We start from the raw sequence: 18566 nt of genomic DNA, 5'->3' as shown, positions 1-18566 counted from the left end.
TGGTTAATTTTTTGATACATAATGATTGTGCATATTTCTGGGGCATGTGATATTTAGATACATAACTACAATGTGTAATGATCAAATCAGGGTAACTAGGATATCCGTTGCCTCAAACATTGATCAATTTCTGTGTAAGGAACATTCCAAATCTTTCCTCCTGCTATTTTGAAATGTACAATAAATTATTGCTAACTATAGTCACCCTAATGTGCTATCAAATACTAGACCTTATTCTTTCTATTTAACTGTATTTTTGTGCCCATTAAACAACCTTTCTTCATTATTTACCCCTACTCCTTCCCAGCCCCTGCAAACCACCATTCTGCTATTTCCATGAGATCAACTTTTTTGGCTCCCACAAGAGCATGAGATAGCTGTTTTTCTATGCCCCTTATTTCACTTAACACAAGGTCCTCCAATTCCATCCATGTTGCTGTAAATGAAAGGATTTCACTCATTTTTATGGCTTAATAATATTTCATTGTATATTATATAAATTCCATTATATATGTGCATGTGTGTATATGTGTGTGTATATATATATATATATACATATATATATGAAATATATTTACATACCACATTTTCTTTATCCATTCATCCATTGATGGACATTGACCGCCCCCCCGCATTTTGGCTGTTGTGAATAGTGATACAACAAACATGAGAGTACAGATCTTTTTTTTTCAATATACTTATTTCCTTTCTTTTAGACATATATCCAGCAGTGGAATTGCTGGATCATATGATGTTCCACTTTTTATTTTTTGAGAATCCTCCATACTGTTTTCCATAGTGGTTGTACTAATTTACTTTCCCACCAAAAAGTGTATGAGGGTTCTTCTTTGTCTGCATCTTCCCTGGCATATGTTATTTTCCTCATTTTGATAATAGCCATGTCAACTGGGGTGAGATGGTATCTCATTGTGGTTTTGATTTGCGTTTCTCTGGTGATTAGTGATGTTGAACATTTAAAAAATATAACTTGACCATTTGTATGTCTTCTTTTAAGAATGTCTATTCAGATCTTTGCCCGTTTTAAAATTGGGTTTGTTATTTTGTTGTTGTTGTTGTTATTGTTGTTGTTGTTGAGTTGTTCAAGTTTCTTATATATTCTGGTTCTCAATCCCTTGTTAGATAGTTCGCAAATATTTTCTCCTTCTGTAGGTTGTGTCTTCATTCTCTTGGTGTGCAGAAGTTTGTCAGCTTAATATAATCCCATTTATCTATATTTGCTTTTCTTGCTTACACTTTTGAGGTCTTAACCCCAAAATTCTTGCTCAGACCAATGTCCTGAAACAATTCTTTAATGTTTTCTTCCAGTAGGTTTAAAGTTTCAGGTCTTAACATCTTACATTTAAATCTTTAATACATTTTCAGTTGATTTTTTAATATAGTGAGAAATAGAGATCTATTGTTTTGCATATGGATATCCAGTCTTCCTAGCACCGTTTATTAAAGAAAATATCCTTTTCCCCAAGTGTGTTCTCGGTGCCTTTGTCAAAAATGAGTTTGTGAACAAAAAATGTGTGGATTCATTTCCGGGCTCTCTGTTCTGTTCCATTGGTCTGTGTGTCTGTTTTTATGCTGGTATTATGCAGTGTTAGTTACTATGGCTTTGTAGTATATTTTGAAGTCAGTCAGTGTGATGCTTCTAGCTTGTTCTTCATAGCAAGCATTTTTAGAGTTACTTCTAAAGGATGATCATCTTCCTTGGCCAGTGACATCAAATAAATTACTATTAAGTGTTTTTCAGTGCTGAGCTGTTTTCTATATAATCCAACCTGATGGTCACATAAAGCTGTAAATATTTTAAGGAAGAAAATACCTTAAACTTCCTAGTAGATTTGGATCTTAACACTGTCTTTTCATAGAGCTGAAACTAAAGGAGGAGTTTTTATTTGGTTTTCACACACATGTCCTGAAGCAATAACCTGAAATTTTAAAACTGGTTTCAAATGTTAGATTTTCTATCCCCTGTACAACTGTGCTATAAAATTAAAGGAAACAAAAAACAGGCATGGGCATACGATAGTTAGACGGTATTCCCGAGTGTGGTATTTTGAAGTTTTGCTTTTCAGTTTCCTCGGGGCGTTCATTTGAAACCGGGTTCATTGAGGTCTAGCTGCAAACCTTCCAGATCTTGTCCTTCTCTGCAGCTCCAGGTTTCTTGGGCCTATGGTTCTCCAGGACCCTGCATTTTTTTTTTTTTTCTTCCAGAGGCCTGTGTCAGATTAGTTACACACACAAAAAAAGGCTTTTGGGTAAAGGGAAACTTCATGTACTGAGCAAGAAGCATGAATGTAAAAATATAGAACCCCTAGGGATAAGGAATTCAGTGGCCACCTATGCCATTCGAAAGGAGTGTGCCAAAATGTGCGCTGAGTAGTGCCTTTCCCAGCATTTTCTTTTTTTAGAAATTAAAAGTATGGGTCTGATGCCAAAGCTACAAACCATACATCCAATTTAAGTGAAGGACTTAAATGTACATTTGGGAGAGTTGAGGGAAAGCAGAAAGAGGATCTGTTTCTGAATCACCTCGCCTCTTTCTCTTCCTCCCTCCCACCCTCCACCCTGAAAACATGTCCACACAGTGGGATTGCTTGTTAAATTAGCACACTATGACTATGTAACTATATTTGTGAAATAGAGTCAAATTAAAATTGAAAGAAAACAACTGAAATACAAAAACTATGAAAAGAAAGTTGAATCCATCATCTAGTGCAAATGTTCTTCCAGCTCAAACTACCTCTAAAATAGCCCTGGCCTGCCTGCAGCTCCACATCTCACAGTTTGCTTTATGAAGTATCAAAATATTCTCAAACTTTTGACTACGATAGGTTTCCGTGTTTTTAAACTTTTGCTCCAATAAGCAAGGTCTGTCTGTTTTCTTATAACAATTTTATAAGAAACTGTTTCCTTTTCTCCTCTCCATTCATTCACTCATGTCCACTCTTCCTCGCTTACTAATTATTCATAGTCCAGCCCCTAAGAAGAAGAAAGCCGCAGCGTTTGCCGTACTTTGTGTGTGTGTGTGTGTGTGTGTGTGTGTGTGTGTGTGTGTCTGTGTATGTGTGTATGTGTGTGGGGGGGGGGGCGGTCGGGACAAGGTAGGGAGACAGGGATCCTAAACTAGTGCTTTTCAAATGATAATAAATTTCCACTTTTTAAGTAAAGTATGCTTTTTTCCTCAAGATTTTTTTCAAAGCAGCAATTCCCTTCCCAATTCCTGTAGCAAATGACCATCCAACTTCTTGAATACTTTCAGTAACAGGGAACACATTACTTTGTGGTAGAGTCGATTCTTTCACAGGATAGCTAAGAGTATTGAACACTTCATAGTTCTTTTTGATTTATTTGTTCATATATTAATCATGTATTTATTGAGCACCTGCTATATGACAGGCTCTGTTCTAGGCACCTGGAATCTAGCAGTGAGTAAAGGGACAGCAACCACTGTCCTTATTTATGTTCCATCTTGGTGTCACTCTATTCATTTGTCCTAATTCTGTCTTCTGAGGCAAAACTAAATAATTCCACTCCCTGTTTTTGTGACAGTCCCACAAATTGTTGAAAATGACATTTCATCATCTTCAGATTAAACATTTCCTTACACGGTTTTCCCCAGGCCCACCCTATCTGTTACTCGTGCCCCTTCATTGTGTGTTTGCATCAGGGGTGGTCTGAGAACACTGGGATGCCCACCTAGAGCAGAGCTGAGTGGTACCTGGGCAGCGTGAGAGGCCAGACCACAGGGGCTTCCTCACGCCGTCATTTCCTTTTGTGTTGCTCTTGCACACATCACATAGTGACTCTCTGACTCCATTTGCTTATCTTTCCCCGCCCCCAAGATGGAGTCTCATTCTGTTGCCCAGGCTGGAGTGCAGTGGCGTGATCTGGGCTCACTGCAACCTCTGCCTCCCAGGTTCAACTGATTCTCCTGCCTCAGCCTCCAGAGTAGCTGGGACTACAGGCACGTGCTATCACACCCAGCTAATTTTTGTATTTTTAGTAGAGATGGAGTTTCACCATGTAGGCCAAGCTGGTGTTGAACTCCTGACCTCAGGCGATCTGCCAGCCTCTGCCTCCCAAAGTGCTGGGATTACAGGTATGAGCCACCATGCCCGGCCTCATTTTCGTATCTTAAAGTGCGGATAATAATGCTACCTAGCTCAAAAAGTCACTTTACATATTAAATGAGTTAGTATTTTTAAAAAGAGCACTTAGAGTCGTTTCTGGCCCAAAGTGTATGCTCAGGAAATGATAGCTATTATTCTTTCTATTGTTATCATTAGTATTGGATATTACCTTTCTGTTTATACAGCCTCATTGTTTTAGGACTCACATCATGCTGTTGGTTTACTGATGATGTGGACAATTGACAGCAACGTGCTTTGGCTATAAATTCCTCTCAACTCCTAGCAAAATGCGTGGGACAAAGTAGATTTACAATAAACGTCTCCTAAAGGAGCAAGTTAAATATCTTGGCATTTGAAAACATGCTTAAACAAAACATAGACAGGATTTCTTCTCCGTTTTTCAGTGTAAAATGATGTATTTCTGTGGCTGTGTTGTAGAATTCTAGAGACATATGTGTCATTAAGATTCATTAAGGGTGATGTTATGAACTGCCTTTCTAAAATTTTAAGCCTTAATAAATAAAAATGGTGAAGAGGCATCACTTCCTGGTGATAAAATATGCAGAAACTTTGGGTTTTAGAGATGCATATAACTGGTTGCAACTGAGTTCAAGAGCAAATGCTACAGTATCCTTCATGAAATGTTCACACTGATTTCCAGGAGTATTTTTTTCTTTCTTTCTGTTCGTAACATCTGGTTGAAATGTTTTTCCTGTCTGGTTAAAAGTGTAGATGTCTACTTGGATTCACAGGTATCATATCTCTGAATGCCGCCTCTTTTCTTCTCCTTCCCTTGCTGCTCAGGAGATTCTGTAGGGAGGATTATTAATTAAAAAAAAACAAAAACAAAAACAAAAACAAAAAAAAACTTTTATCACTCCTATCTCCTCCCAGAAGCAGCTAGAAGACAAATGTCTGGAAAACAAACTCAGAAGGGGACAGAGCTCAGATGTTTGCACCTTTCCTTAAATGGAAGTAGCTTTAAAGTGTTTATCACTATCATTTCCAACTATCTATCCATTAGGTGGAGGTCTCTAAGTAGTTCTAGATATGAACAGACAAGATGAGTGATATACTTGCTCCAAAATGTTACTTCTTAAATGCATGAGCCTCAGTTCTGGGGGATGAATAGATCAGTCCTTGTCATGTGCAGTTATTTTCTAAATTCACCCACTGCTTATTTTTTAAACATAAAACATTTAAAGAAATGCTTCCTGGCTCTAAAGAAAATGTATGAAAAAAAATCCAGAAAATATATTTTTTCAGACAAAGTTCCCAGTTTACTGCTCTACTGTTTATCTGAAGAAATTGATAAAACGGCACATCTGGTGTAATTCTTTTTTTCATGGTTAATGCAATATCCTGATGCAATATAACTTTTACTGAAAGGCTTTTGATTCTGAATTTTATTTAGTAAAAATGCACTTTAATTTCAACGGATGTCTTTGGTTCTTTAACATCTACTTTTCATCATGCTAATTCTATATTTCAGACAATGTAATGATAGCTGAAGAACAAATTAATATGGTCTGCTATAGGTTTAACTGACTGTGGAAAATTCTGTGAATGAATCAAATAGCAGTTTTTCTTCAGATTCTTTAAATTCAGGGAATCCCATTTCTAGTTTCCGAAAGGAGAAGTGAATCATTCTTCATAGTGACTTAGCTAAATATGTTAAATCTGTGTATTAAATTTAACATAATACTGTATCTATAGTTAAAAATGAATCGTATTTAGATAACAAACTGAAATATCTCACATTTCTCTCTTTAGATGACAATAGCAATTAAGAACTTACATAAAATGCTCTTTGCTTCATAATCTGGGAAATATTTACTCAGCTGGCAGTGTAGTCCTTTCTAATGTTTATGTTAATAGAAGGACAAATAAAGTTCCTGAAAGTACCATAAGTATGTCTTTTAGTGTTTGGTGTCATTGACATATCAACAAGGAGTCTGAAGATGAGTAACACACCCACCTCTGTCAATGCCACAGATGATAACATTGATGGTGATGAATAGATGGCACTTGAGCAACACGCAAGCACCCCAGACAGAGCACACAGCTTCTTTGCCTGTGTGCTTGTGTTCTGGGAAGGAGCAAATGAAATCATTCACAAATCAGGAATCCCTGGCACAGTATAGAATCAGGAAAGCTTTTTCTAGATGGGATTGTAATGATGGATTGACTTGGATCCCAAACATTGTCACCAAAAGATACATGCTTTTCTTACTGAAATAGGCGCAAGAATTTTGCTAATTGTTGTATTTTGCAATTACATAATTGATATTTAGGATTTAATTTTGAAAATATGTAATGACAACTTAATAAATTAGTAGGCCAAAGCGCACGATGCTTTATCATACAATTATTCATCTTTGTAAGTGATGAATAAATAAGGTGGAACAATAGATCTGATATTTTGGCCATTTTATTGTCCGTTTCTGGATTATGTGGGTCATGAGAGCTACAGTGTGTTTCTAATATGTTGGAACTTTGCAATGAGAAAATTTCATTGGAAAATAGTGTTGGAAAGAGTGCTTCTCTGAGTTGTAAAGATTTCCTTCCTTCTGTAGTTTATATACACTAGATATTCAAAAAGCTAGTGAGAGTTCAACCCTGGGCTAGGAATCCTGAGATACTCCTGTTAGGTCTGCACCTTGGAGATAAGGGTCAAGTATTAAGCAGGATTCTTACAATCTCCCTTCCTTTTAATGATCTCTTCAAACATTTTCCCCAGAAAAGTCTTTGCCCCCAGTCATTCTCTTAGTGTACCTTACCTAGAGGAAATGTTTTAGCTACAATCGTTTTTGAGGGAAAAGCTTAAAATTATTGGTGTTTCCGTTTCAAAACCCACACTTATCTTTAGCTCAAGCATGCTTTTCTCCAACTCTTAAATACAATACAAAAAGTGCATTTTACCTCAAAGGCCATTTAAGACTTATATATAGATACTTTAAAAAACAAAACAGAAAGTGAATTCGGTTCAATAAATACTAGTTGAGCCCCTGTTCTGTGGCAAGCACAGTGATAGGTTATTTTGAGTGATATGCAAATTATCAAGGGATTTATCATTTATTTGCAGAGCAGAAAGACACACAAACTCACTAATTTAACACATGGCTAATTGATATAAAGCCACATTATAGTTTCTTTCTTCTCCTCAATAAACAGCAAACTCTTTGAGGGCAAGAGCTGTTTGGAGTTTGTTTATTTAGTTTTTTTATTAGTTTGTTTTTGAGACGGAGTTTTGCTCTTGTTGCCCAGGCTGGAGTGTAATGGCACACTCAGCTCACCACAATCTCTGCCTCCCGGGTTCAAGCAATTCTCATGTCTCAGCCTCCAGAGTATCTGGGATTACAGGTGCGTGCCACCACGCCCAGCTAATTTTGTATTTTTAGTAGAGACAGGGTTTCTCCATGTTGGTCAGGCTGGTCTCGAACTCCTGAACTCAGGTGATCTGTCCACCTCAGCCTCCCAAAGTGCTGGGATTACAGGTGTGAGCCACTGTGCCTGACCTGTTTGTTTTTAATGCAAGATACTATCTCTAGTGCCTGCAGACATAGGATTCTGATAGGCAGAGAAGTGGTGGAGAAATATTCTAGCCTACACACATAATAGTACATTGGAATGGGACCCTGAGTTGGGTAATCACTCTGAAGTAACTGGAACCAGGTTCCTAAGGGAAAGGGTTCTAGAGGTAGCATTGGGTCAATCCATGAAGGAAATTGAGTGTAATCTTAAGGGATAAATAGAGATAGCAAATTTTCCCATGCCTTTAATTTTATCTATCATTTTCTTTAGTGTCCCTATCCCACCTTTATTTTCTCCATCCTTTGGATAAGTTCCTGGACATGGTTTATTTTTGTGGTTGGATTATATGATAATGTATATCTTTTAGCAAATTATTCAAATACTATTTTGGGCTCCTGGGAGTGCCAAAATCTAATTAGATCTGCCACATTTTTTTTTTCCTGCAAAAATGTATATTACAAAGGTTGTTTTTACCCTATAAAAATGTGTGATTTTCCATAGCTAATAGAAGAGAACCTACGTTTAAGAACCTACACTGATAACCAGTTAGTTCTGAGATTTATGTGTGTATAAACATAGTTCATATGATGTATATACATTAATGTGTTTGCTACGGAAAAAACATATGTCATAGTGTACATTTTTCCATTGAAATCATAGTTTAAAATATATACACCATTCGATTGATTATCCTGATTCTTCTTTTGCCAGCCTTCCCATTGCTTGAAAACCATTTATGACAGTGTTTGATTTAATTGAACCCACTTCTAAGAGAATGCGTGTTTTAATTTAAAATGTTGGGTATTTTCCCCCTGAATCTGAAGGCGGTTGGACTGATTTGCATTTCTTTCAGCTCAGAGTGTTGAGGGTAATATATTATGAAACATCTTTTTTCTTGATATGTATGCACATTAGTTTTCATTATTTCTATTTTAATTAATATCACAGATCATAGTTAGCACAGAGTTTTGTGCAAGGGGTATCCTCGAAACATTTTTAGTAAAATTATCAGGCACACTAAATAGAAAATAAAAGACAAAACTGGAGGAAAAGGGGAATTAAGATAGGCAAAGAAGAGATTCTAAGTTTTGTATTTTCTTAAGCAGAGTAGGTATTCTGAACACAAATGTTTTAGAAGAGAATAAAGAACTCTAATAATTTTATGAGTTAAGAAGCATTTTGCATTTTTGCATGGGTAGCTAAAATACAGGTGTAGGACTTTAGATATTTATTTATTTTTCTATTATTCATTGGGAACCTGTATTGTAAGAGTTTGGGATACATCAGTATTTAAAACAAAAATACTTGTTCTTGTAGGTCTTACATTTAACATTTACTAGAAAAATATCATGCAAACCTTCTTATTCTATAAGTTTATTAAAAAATGAGCATGTATATTAATACATGTTTGTCTCACACATGTAATATTTTCACTTTTATATCTGAAGCTATTATATGCATTTAGGATAAGGTTTCATTTTTTATCATGGTAACTATATTTCAGATTGTCTTTACATTTTCAAACTCCTTTGGCTAATTTCATGTTAGATTTCAATAGATCATCATTTGTTTTGTTACTAGTTTCTGTACTTGTTTTTAACCACAAAATCCATATAAGAGAAAAGTCTCATCTTTGTTATTTGTTTAGTGTTTATTTTTGCTTATTTTATTAGTATCATGTCTAATCCTTATTATCTCTACGGGATTTCCCCACCTAAACTATTCTAACTTTAGTTAAACTAGATAATATAACATAAATCTACTTAACCCGGAACACATAAATTGCTACAAATTCACCTATGATACCATAAAATTACCATAAAATTGTCCAAAGGAAGAATTTGACCTCATCTGAGGTTTCAAGAAAGTGCCCTTGAAGAGATGGACGTGTTGATAGAACCAGAGTGGGGAGGAGGAAAAGGAGGCAGTTATGCAAAGGTGTGTGCCTGTGGGTGCATGCCTATACAGATGTGCAAAGGGGCATTCTAGTGCAGGTGACCACATTTGAGATAGATAAGGTTAAGGGAACAGGATAGATATGGGAAATTATGGAATATCTGTAGGTAACCCTCAGTGAATCAGGTGAGGCTACTTGCAGGGGATGGGTAAGGGCTATAGTGAGCAGAGCCATCAGATAAGATAGGGCCTTACTGCACTTAGGTGCATATGTAACTCAGTGGACAGTGAAGAGTCACTGCATATTTCCAGATCTGAGGGATTTGAACAGGAAAACTGCAGGTGGGAAGACGACCTAAGAGAGGTAATGAGGGGCTGGCAGTAAAAACAGAAAAAAAGAAAAAGAGTGAGAGACACTGTGAAGATGCATCAAAAGGAACTGAGCAACTCATTTGTTTTAAACGTATGGTACTGAACTAGCAATTTTGGTAAGGTTTTAATGGGGCAGAGATGTATTGGAAATGTGGCCAATGGAAAAGTGGGATGGATCCGAGAAGAGGTTTTTCAAGATCTTTGATCCTTTCTAACCTTTGTGTTGCTTTGTAATCACAAATTCAGTTCTGGCTAGCAGGATTTGGGTTTAGACACAGTGGTGGTTAATCTTCAAGATACAAGTTGGTTTTGGTTTTTTAAACAGATTGAGTTGCATTTTATTTTTAGTGTTGAAGATATTTTAGTTCAATTATTCCACTTGTAGAGGCTGCATCAGGTAGCCGTTAAGTGGGCAGGGTCCAGAGCCGAGTGATCAGATTCCAGCTGTTGACTTACTGGTTATGTGCCTTTTGTCATATTATTACTATCAATTGCTCTGTGTCTCGATTTCTTCATCCTCTAAGTGGGCTTCTATTAAGTAAGGTAATGGTGAGGATCCAAGAATTAAAAATAGAATGTGCTTCTAACAATGCCTGGCACCTGAGAAGAATAAAATCAATGGCGTTATGATTTCTAAAAAGGAAAAACATCAAATGGTATGCAACCAGATGAATCAAAATCAATTTGGTTGTATTTTCTTGAAGTTAAAGGAGAAAAACATAATTTTACATTTTATTTGTGCTCCCTCATCCAAAATGAGGCATAATCCCAAAGGATTCTCTTTGTGTAAGCGTGAGGGTGCATGTGAGTGGGTGGGTGGGTGGCTTCTCACTGCCTCACCTGATCTAGTTAATTCTACTCCAGAAGACATAGTAGCTCAAATAGAAGATTGCTTAGGAATAAGTGATGTCAGAACATAAAGGTTTTACAGAAAAATCGTCAATCACTAATATTCTCAGTATTTTTTCTTGACAAGAGAATAATAAAAAATTCTCTTTTTCACAGTTTTTACTCTTTTTGCTTTTGTTCTCTTCTTTTCCATGCTACGTATTTTCAGGGAAGAGCATAAATAAAATACAGCAAAGCTAAGAAAGAAGTCTTTAGTACTTAGCCCAGTCGCACAATAGTATTTTTTTTCCACTAGTGCATATCTTAGAATTATGTGATTTGGGAAGTTATATGCTACAGAATAAGGAATATATGTAACACAATCCAATAATCACTTAGAAATTTATTTTTTAAATCCTACTCTTTAAAAAGCTTTCATATTCTAATATGGCTAGTCACACTGACGTTGTGATGCTCTGCTGTTCATGCACTCTTTTCCAAAAGGATTTGTCCAATCTTATACCATCTATGAAGCAAGTCTATGTACAATGGAGTCATGTCTCAAATGATCAGTTTTAAAAGATGTGCATAGAAATAGATATTGAAATTCTTTGTAATTTCTTGAGGACTAATAAAGAGCTTAAGGATAGCTCTCAAAAAAATTTTTTTTGTCTTCAGCTATTTGCAAGACCACAATTTTTCTATCGATTACAAGGTGCTAGGTTTCATTACTCAGTAACGTCCGAGTGTTTTGACAGCCGGGTTGTGTTAGCATGGCCCATTCAGCTGTTGCGGAGAGATGCCAGTTGCCATGGTGAAGATTATGTTGTCCCACATCCAATCTATCCCTGAGATGGGGATGGCTTTTGCAAAACCATATGCAAATATTTGTTTTCAAAGGTACAACTGACTCTTTGTGAAGCACTGGATTACTAGAGTGGATGTCTTTTCAATTTATCATCAAACGAGGATCTATTACCGCATGATTTCCCTTTTTGTTTAAATAAACTTCCACTGCCCTCTATCTCAATGTCCATTGACAAAGAATCAGATTTCATATTGTACAATTTGACTGTCCTTTTTAGTTACACAAGTTAATGAGTTTATCTGTTTAACTTGTCTAATTTCTCTATTCGATTGCCTCAGAGCTGACCTCATATACATGGGTTTGTTGTGTTTCCCCTGAGCTCACAAGTAGAGTTCTCCATTTTCCTGTGGTTAATGTCTAAGCAGCACAGATACTTCCGTGGAAATAACAATGACCCTTTGAACATCCAGGGGTGTTCTCTGAATTGGGGCTTTTCCTAAGAATTTGTATCAAATGTTAGTATGAATGTTTTTAAAATATAGGTATTTTTTGTTTTGTTTGTTTTTAATTTCGGAAATACTTGTCAACTTAAGTAAAAGGAGAACTTCATTAAAAAACCTTTTAATAAAATCTCTGAGAGTCACCAGTTTGCAAAACTCTTATAACTGCCGTCATGAGTGCTAATATGGGTTATATTAATTAGTTTATCGTTTAAACTAATAATTAAACTGACAGCTTAATTAGTTTAATAGTTTTCATTAATAATTTAAATATGCATATACTAGTTTTATAAAATGCCTGTTTCTGTGGCTTACTACTGCATTTCCTTTACCTTCTATAAATAGAATACTGCAGGTCTGATAAAACACAGAAGAATCTGAGAGACAAAATAAAATGTGCTACTTGTATAACATGTCCTCTTCTGTAAAAAGAAAGAGAAACAGAAAAGTAAAAGGAAACTTGGTGACACATTGTGAGGCTTATGATAACTATGTTTGCCTTTCAGATCCCCAGCTCAAGGGTATAGTGACCAGGTTATATTGCAGGCAAGGCTACTACTTGCAAATGCACCCCGATGGAGCTCTCGATGGAACCAAGGATGACAGCACTAATTCTAGTAAGTGACAACCTCAGGCCACCAGTTGTACAGTTGGTAGAAGATACACTGCTACTTAAGTGATTTTAAGATTCATTTGCAAATTTTTGGTCATGTTGGTTCATCTTTACAAATGTTACATGCTAGAATACCATTTACAATTTTATTTAAACTACGTGGATGAAAATATTAATGGAACAACCAAAGAAAACTGTGGTTTGAAGATGATTATGTTACTATTTTTGTTTTTTATTCCAACAGTTGTCATACCCAGAAAAGTATTATTACTTTTAGTCTTATTATTATAAAAGTTAAGTAAGCACACTAGTGTATATAGGTAAAAATTAATTACATGTTTTCATTGGATGTATTATTTTATCAGGCTCTGAGGTTCTTAATGATGCCTGTGGAAACTCAAAATCTACAAGGAATAGTTTTGTTTTGTTTTGTTTTGTTTTGTTTTACATAGTAGAATTTAAAATTATTTGCATTTAACAAAAAAAAACTTATAGAAAAAACATGAAGGTTGTGTACTTTGAAATTCATTGTGCAAAGTGTTTAACTACTTTATAGAATTGCATCTGTGATAATTTTTAATTAAAAAGCTACACATCTTCCATTGTATTAATGTCTGTTCTTTTTCCTATTTCTTTATGTGTAACATTTCTCCGTCTGGTGCCTCTCCTTGCTCAACTGTCTGTGTTTTGCTCTCCCATTTTCTGTTTATATTGGCATTTGATTCATTTTTAATTTAGCATATTAGTTCCAAAATAAGCATACTTTTTACTGTTTGGGGGAGTTAGTGAAAAGCAAAACAGTTTTTATTAGAAATATTTAATCATAAGAAACATTACTGGTGGATCAAAAGTAGATATGAATTTTTTCATTAATGTATCTCTTATTCTTCACACATAAACATCATTCCATGAAAAGAAGTGAGGATTTGAAAAATACACATAATCAAATCAGAAGGTACTTCCTTTTTTATTTATTTTTATTTTATTTTATATATTTTTCTCAGCTCAATTTAAAATTCAGCACTTCCTTTTTTAAATTCTAGTGATCAAATTGCCAGTAACACTGATTCTGACAGTAGTTAGTGATACAAAATAGATTATTTTTACATGTAATTTTGTCATGTGAAATATTATTTTTCCAGCCGTTGTGTTTACTTTTTATATTTTGTGCATTGCTTCATTTTTTATTTTTTCTTCAATTCCTTTCTAATTTTTGTGTTTATCTACATTGTCCTCATCAATTCCTAACCTCTTTACTCTCTTTGTGTCTCGTTATCACCTTTTTTATTTTAAAATTTTTCCCTTTTATGTTTATTGGTTTACTTTTACTTTATTTCCTTTTTGATATAGGAAAAGAGAAGGTAAAACAATTCAACTACAAAAGAAAGGGGAGGCATTTTATGCCAAACATTATTTGTGCAGGTTTTGTTATTAGTTTGGACTTTCAGAGATAATTGGTACTTGACAATCTTTGACCAGCAAAAGATGTCAGTTTCTTGTGGTTCAGGCTAATACATGTATCTCTGCTCAGTTTCTTTTCCTCTTTAACTCCTTTGGCTGACAGAAACCATTTGCTGACAACAACCATTTCCTTTCTCTTATGTGTTACTGTTGTGTAGGTCACAACGTTTAGGGATTCATAATTTCTGATGTCTTCAGTGTTCTCAAATTTTGTTTGGCCTGGGAGGATTAGAACGTGATGACTGGATTCCCATAACTCTGCTCGCTAGATGAGCTATGACACTCTGGAAGATTCCTCAGACTAAAGACTGATGCCATCCATTGTATGACAAAAGTTTTCAAGACAGGACATACACCATAGCTTCCTAAACATACTGCTTTATTGGACTACCTGAAAATAATTTCACTCAAAGGTTTTATGTGTTTCTTCTATAGCTTTTTTTCTTTGTGTAATTTTTGTAGTGCCAGCCAAATTGGTTACCTGTAATGATAGGGATCAATATCATTTTGAGAAGTGTCTATTAGACGTTGCCTTTTAAAAGTCATACTGCTTCAGAATTGAATAAGCACTTTCTAAATATGGAAGTGCAGATTTATTATGTGCACACATACAAGTCTGGTTATCTGAATAATTTTAAAGACTAAACTGGAAAGCTGAGACACTAAAAAACACTCCACCTTCTGTTCTGTAAATGTATGGGGATTTTTTTCCTTCTGTATCTGCAGTAGAAAGAGCAAAAACTCAGAACGAATCTTGAAATTTCTTCTGACACTCTAAATGCTAGTGAGACACAGTCCTGAGAAGGAAGATGAAACAGGATCTCCTTTGTAAAAACAAATCAGAAGAAAATCATGCTCATACTCAAGGGGCTCAAATTCCTATGCAAAGTTCTGGTTCACAGCTTTTCTGAGACATTATATTGCATTTCAAGTGCACTGTAGGCTAGTTAGTTTAGTTTTGTTACTATTTCAACATTTGCAAAGAAATAAAGAAAAACAGTGGGTAAAATCAATGTTCCCTCCTCAAAATGTTCTACAAATTACATGACTATAAAATTTAATACAATTTGCAGAATCTTAGCAGATTTATAAAAGTAATGGAAATTACTAATTAACTTTATTTTTATGTCCTCTGACCTATGTAAATTGCAAAACGGTGTTTCTTAGGATGAATTTAAAGACATTTTCTTTTCTCTGGTTCATTTCAGTAGTCTCATGATTCTTATGAAAAATGTAAGCACTGAAAAATTCTTTAAAAATAGGGATGTGCTTTAGAAAGGCTGTCAGGTCCTACTTAGAGTACAGCTCTTTTGTTGTGAGGAGGGAGGTGATGTAATAATGCTATAATCCTTCATAAAAATGTTTCCATTTTTTATAACTCCCTGAATACAAACCATGGGTTAGTTATCCATAACTAGGAAAAATAATTTTTTAAAAAAAACCTAAAACTCACCCAGATAGCACTCTAAAAGTCACTAAATAACAAAATTGAAGGCTTGAACTTTCATATCTTCATGATTTGAGTTCAGTACATTTCCCACACTAAGTATGAAATTATTTAGAATGAAGAAAAGAAAGAACCATCCTGCTAAACTGCCTTTGTTAAAAATTTCAGATGAGTTAAGAGGAGGAAAAAAAGGCCCACTGGTAGATGAACCTTGGTGCCTCTGTTCTCCAAGGGTTTCCCGTCTAAGATCTATAGATCTCTGGGAAGGAAAAGTAGCACAAAAATCATGGATGATGGGTAAATGGTTCTGGTGGAGAAAATACTATAGCAAGTCGACTGCTTATTATTGACTACCATAATAATGGGAAGATCTTTCACAAAAGGAAGTGAGCACCTAGGTAACCTCGTTACCACTCTCAATTTCAGAGGTTTATTTCTTTAAAATTCTTCTAAACATCAGCATCCCCATGAACTATGCTATCTTATAAGTGGGTGATTTTTCTTCTCCCCCAGTTTCCTATTGGGGATGCCATGGATTTTTTCTGTGCTGTTAAACTTCATTGTTCCTATTGACAGACAATAGCTACTACGAGCAGAACAGGACTCTACAGATATCAATACGCTATTAACTATGGCAATGTTAAAACGTCAAAAGTCCCTCTCACCTTAGAAATTCTCAACCTGGTAACTTGACGTGTAAAATACTTCAATCACTCAGTGGACACCACCCCACAGGATGTCAGTTCTCACCTTAGTTGTATATTAGGGTCATTTGAGGAACTTTTCAAAAAAATTCCTTCTGTCCTAAACCCATTTCCAGAGACTGTGATGTAGTAGGTATGGGGTTGAGCCTGGCCACCCTATATCATGAACACAGCTAGTTTTAATGTGCGGCCAGAGTTGAAAATCACTGTTATATGAAGAACCGGAGTGTTCCACGAATGAACAGAGTCACAAAAACATCTTCGTTATTCTTAATCCCCTAGGCTTTGTGACATTGCCTTATAATTATGTAAGAAACAAAGAGAGTGGAGAAATAAAATTGTGTCTCAATTCATGTGGGTATCTGTGGTTTTAATTAGCACCAGTTCCATCATGGTCAGCTCTGAATGGTTCTCCACATTTTAGTGTTTATAAGCATTCACTTTCCACTATCCTTCTGTAAATTATAATGCCTTGTATTTTATTTTTATTTATTTATTTATTTATTTATTTTTGAGACGGAGTTTTGCTCATTGCCCAGGCTAAAGTGCAATGGCATGATCTCAGCTCACCACAGCCTCCACCTCCCAGGTTCAAGTGATTCTCCTGCCTCAGCCTCCCGAGTAGCTGGGATTACAGCCATGTGCCACCACGTCCAGCTAATTTTGTATTTTTAGTAGAGACAGGGTTTCACCATGTTGGTCAGGCTGATCCCAAACTCCTGACCTCAGGTGACCCACCTGCCTTGGCCTTCCAAAGTGCTGGAATTACAGGCGTGAGCCACCGCACCCAGCCAATACCTTGTGTTTTATAATTCAGATCCCAACCAAAACCAAAGGGAAAAACACTAGCATTTTTTTCAGTATGATCATTTTAAACTATCTTGTATAATTTTTCTGGTTCCCATAACCACATCATTTTGGTGAATTCATAATCTGTTTGTTTTCTATATCAAATATGTGGCACCTACAAATATCATTCTGAGTGTGTGAAAATTAGAAGAGGAAAGTTAGAATAATTATGTTTGAATTAATTAGGTTAGTGTAGCTCACGTGGACAGGCATATGGTTACGGTTTCCCTCCAAAATTTTGTACATAAATCAGGAATTATTCTATGGTGTCCATTCTTTCAAGATGTAAGGGAGATGGTACAGTTCAGGTATTCTAAACAGGAGTGAATATAGCCATCTCCCACCAAGAAGGAATACTGAGAGTTGCCAACTAGCACAGGTAGCTCCCAGTACTCAACAACTCCACATCTGTATTTAATATTAAATAATGGAAATGAGGAAAAAACGAATTCTTTCATAAGAATAACATAATCCCCTAAAATCCTATAGCAGAAAATCTGATATTAGTTTACATAGTGAAACTAATATCCAACTAACCATAGATGCCCCTGAGTATTTTTCCAGGGATAATATTCATGGCCCTGGCCTGAGGTTTTCCTTTTATATTTATGTAGCACAGACCTCTTGGGATCTTGAGAACTGTAGCATGTAATAATCAAAAGAGAGGGTGTAATTTTCTTCAACCTATTAAGAGGAAACATGTCCCTGAGAATTAAAAAGAACACAATTTGTAAAGTTTGTTTTTAATTATGTACTACTTAGACCCTTGGAATGAAGTCCAAATTGCCCACATTTTTCAAATGATTTGCTTTTGTGCAATAGAGAGCCTGAGTCTGGGTATTGTACTTACCCATTTACGTCACTATTTTAGTATTTTCATTTCCTGTTCTGTCCTGCTTAGAATTAGACTTAGTTAAGAAGGACTTGAGTAGCAGCAGATAACCTCACTGTAAATAATTAATAGTTCTCTTACAAATTTATCTATAATAAAATCTCCAAAACCATCAAGCAGTTATCTCTAAGAATGATGCTAGAAGACCTACTAAACATTCAACATGTAACACTGCCATGGAAATGCATTAAAGGGATATTAAGTTTTTTAATGTTTTAACATTGCTATCTGCACCATGCAAAAATAGATAAAATGCTTTTAACGATTTATCAACAGAGAAGAAACAAAACATGGAAACACAACTGAGTAGTGTCTGACATTTGCATACCATTCAGTTTTGATTACTTCTTTCTAAATTTAGCACATTGGCAGGTGCACATCTTTTCCTGGCTTTGCTGGCATATCATGTTGGTTCTACCACAGTCATTTAGTTTTAGAATCACCTGTTTAACTTCTGGCCTGATCTCATTGCGGTGACAAATCACACTTTCTGTGTAGAGGGTTAGAATAAACACTCAAC

The 18566-nt window shown here is 35.5% G+C and overlaps 1 protein-coding gene across 2 annotated transcripts in view; it reads left to right on the top strand.

Moving 5' to 3' along the window:
* The window catches only part of FGF14 (fibroblast growth factor 14), a 675122-nt gene that overhangs the window by 507084 nt on the left and 149472 nt on the right, over window positions 1-18566 (top strand). For both annotated transcript variants that reach the window (XM_007960815.3, XM_007960816.3), the window contains exon 2: window positions 12587-12697. In XM_007960815.3, coding sequence (XP_007959006.1) covers window positions 12587-12697 — 111 coding nt within the window. The remainder of the gene's footprint in view (window positions 1-12586; window positions 12698-18566) is intronic.

The sequence above is a fragment of the Chlorocebus sabaeus genome, chromosome 3 (genome assembly GCF_047675955.1).
Source record: "Chlorocebus sabaeus isolate Y175 chromosome 3, mChlSab1.0.hap1, whole genome shotgun sequence".
In the NCBI taxonomy this organism is placed as follows: Eukaryota; Metazoa; Chordata; class Mammalia; order Primates; family Cercopithecidae; genus Chlorocebus; species Chlorocebus sabaeus.
Note: the sequence above shows the minus strand (reverse complement) of the source record. Positions and strands in the feature narration are given on the sequence as shown.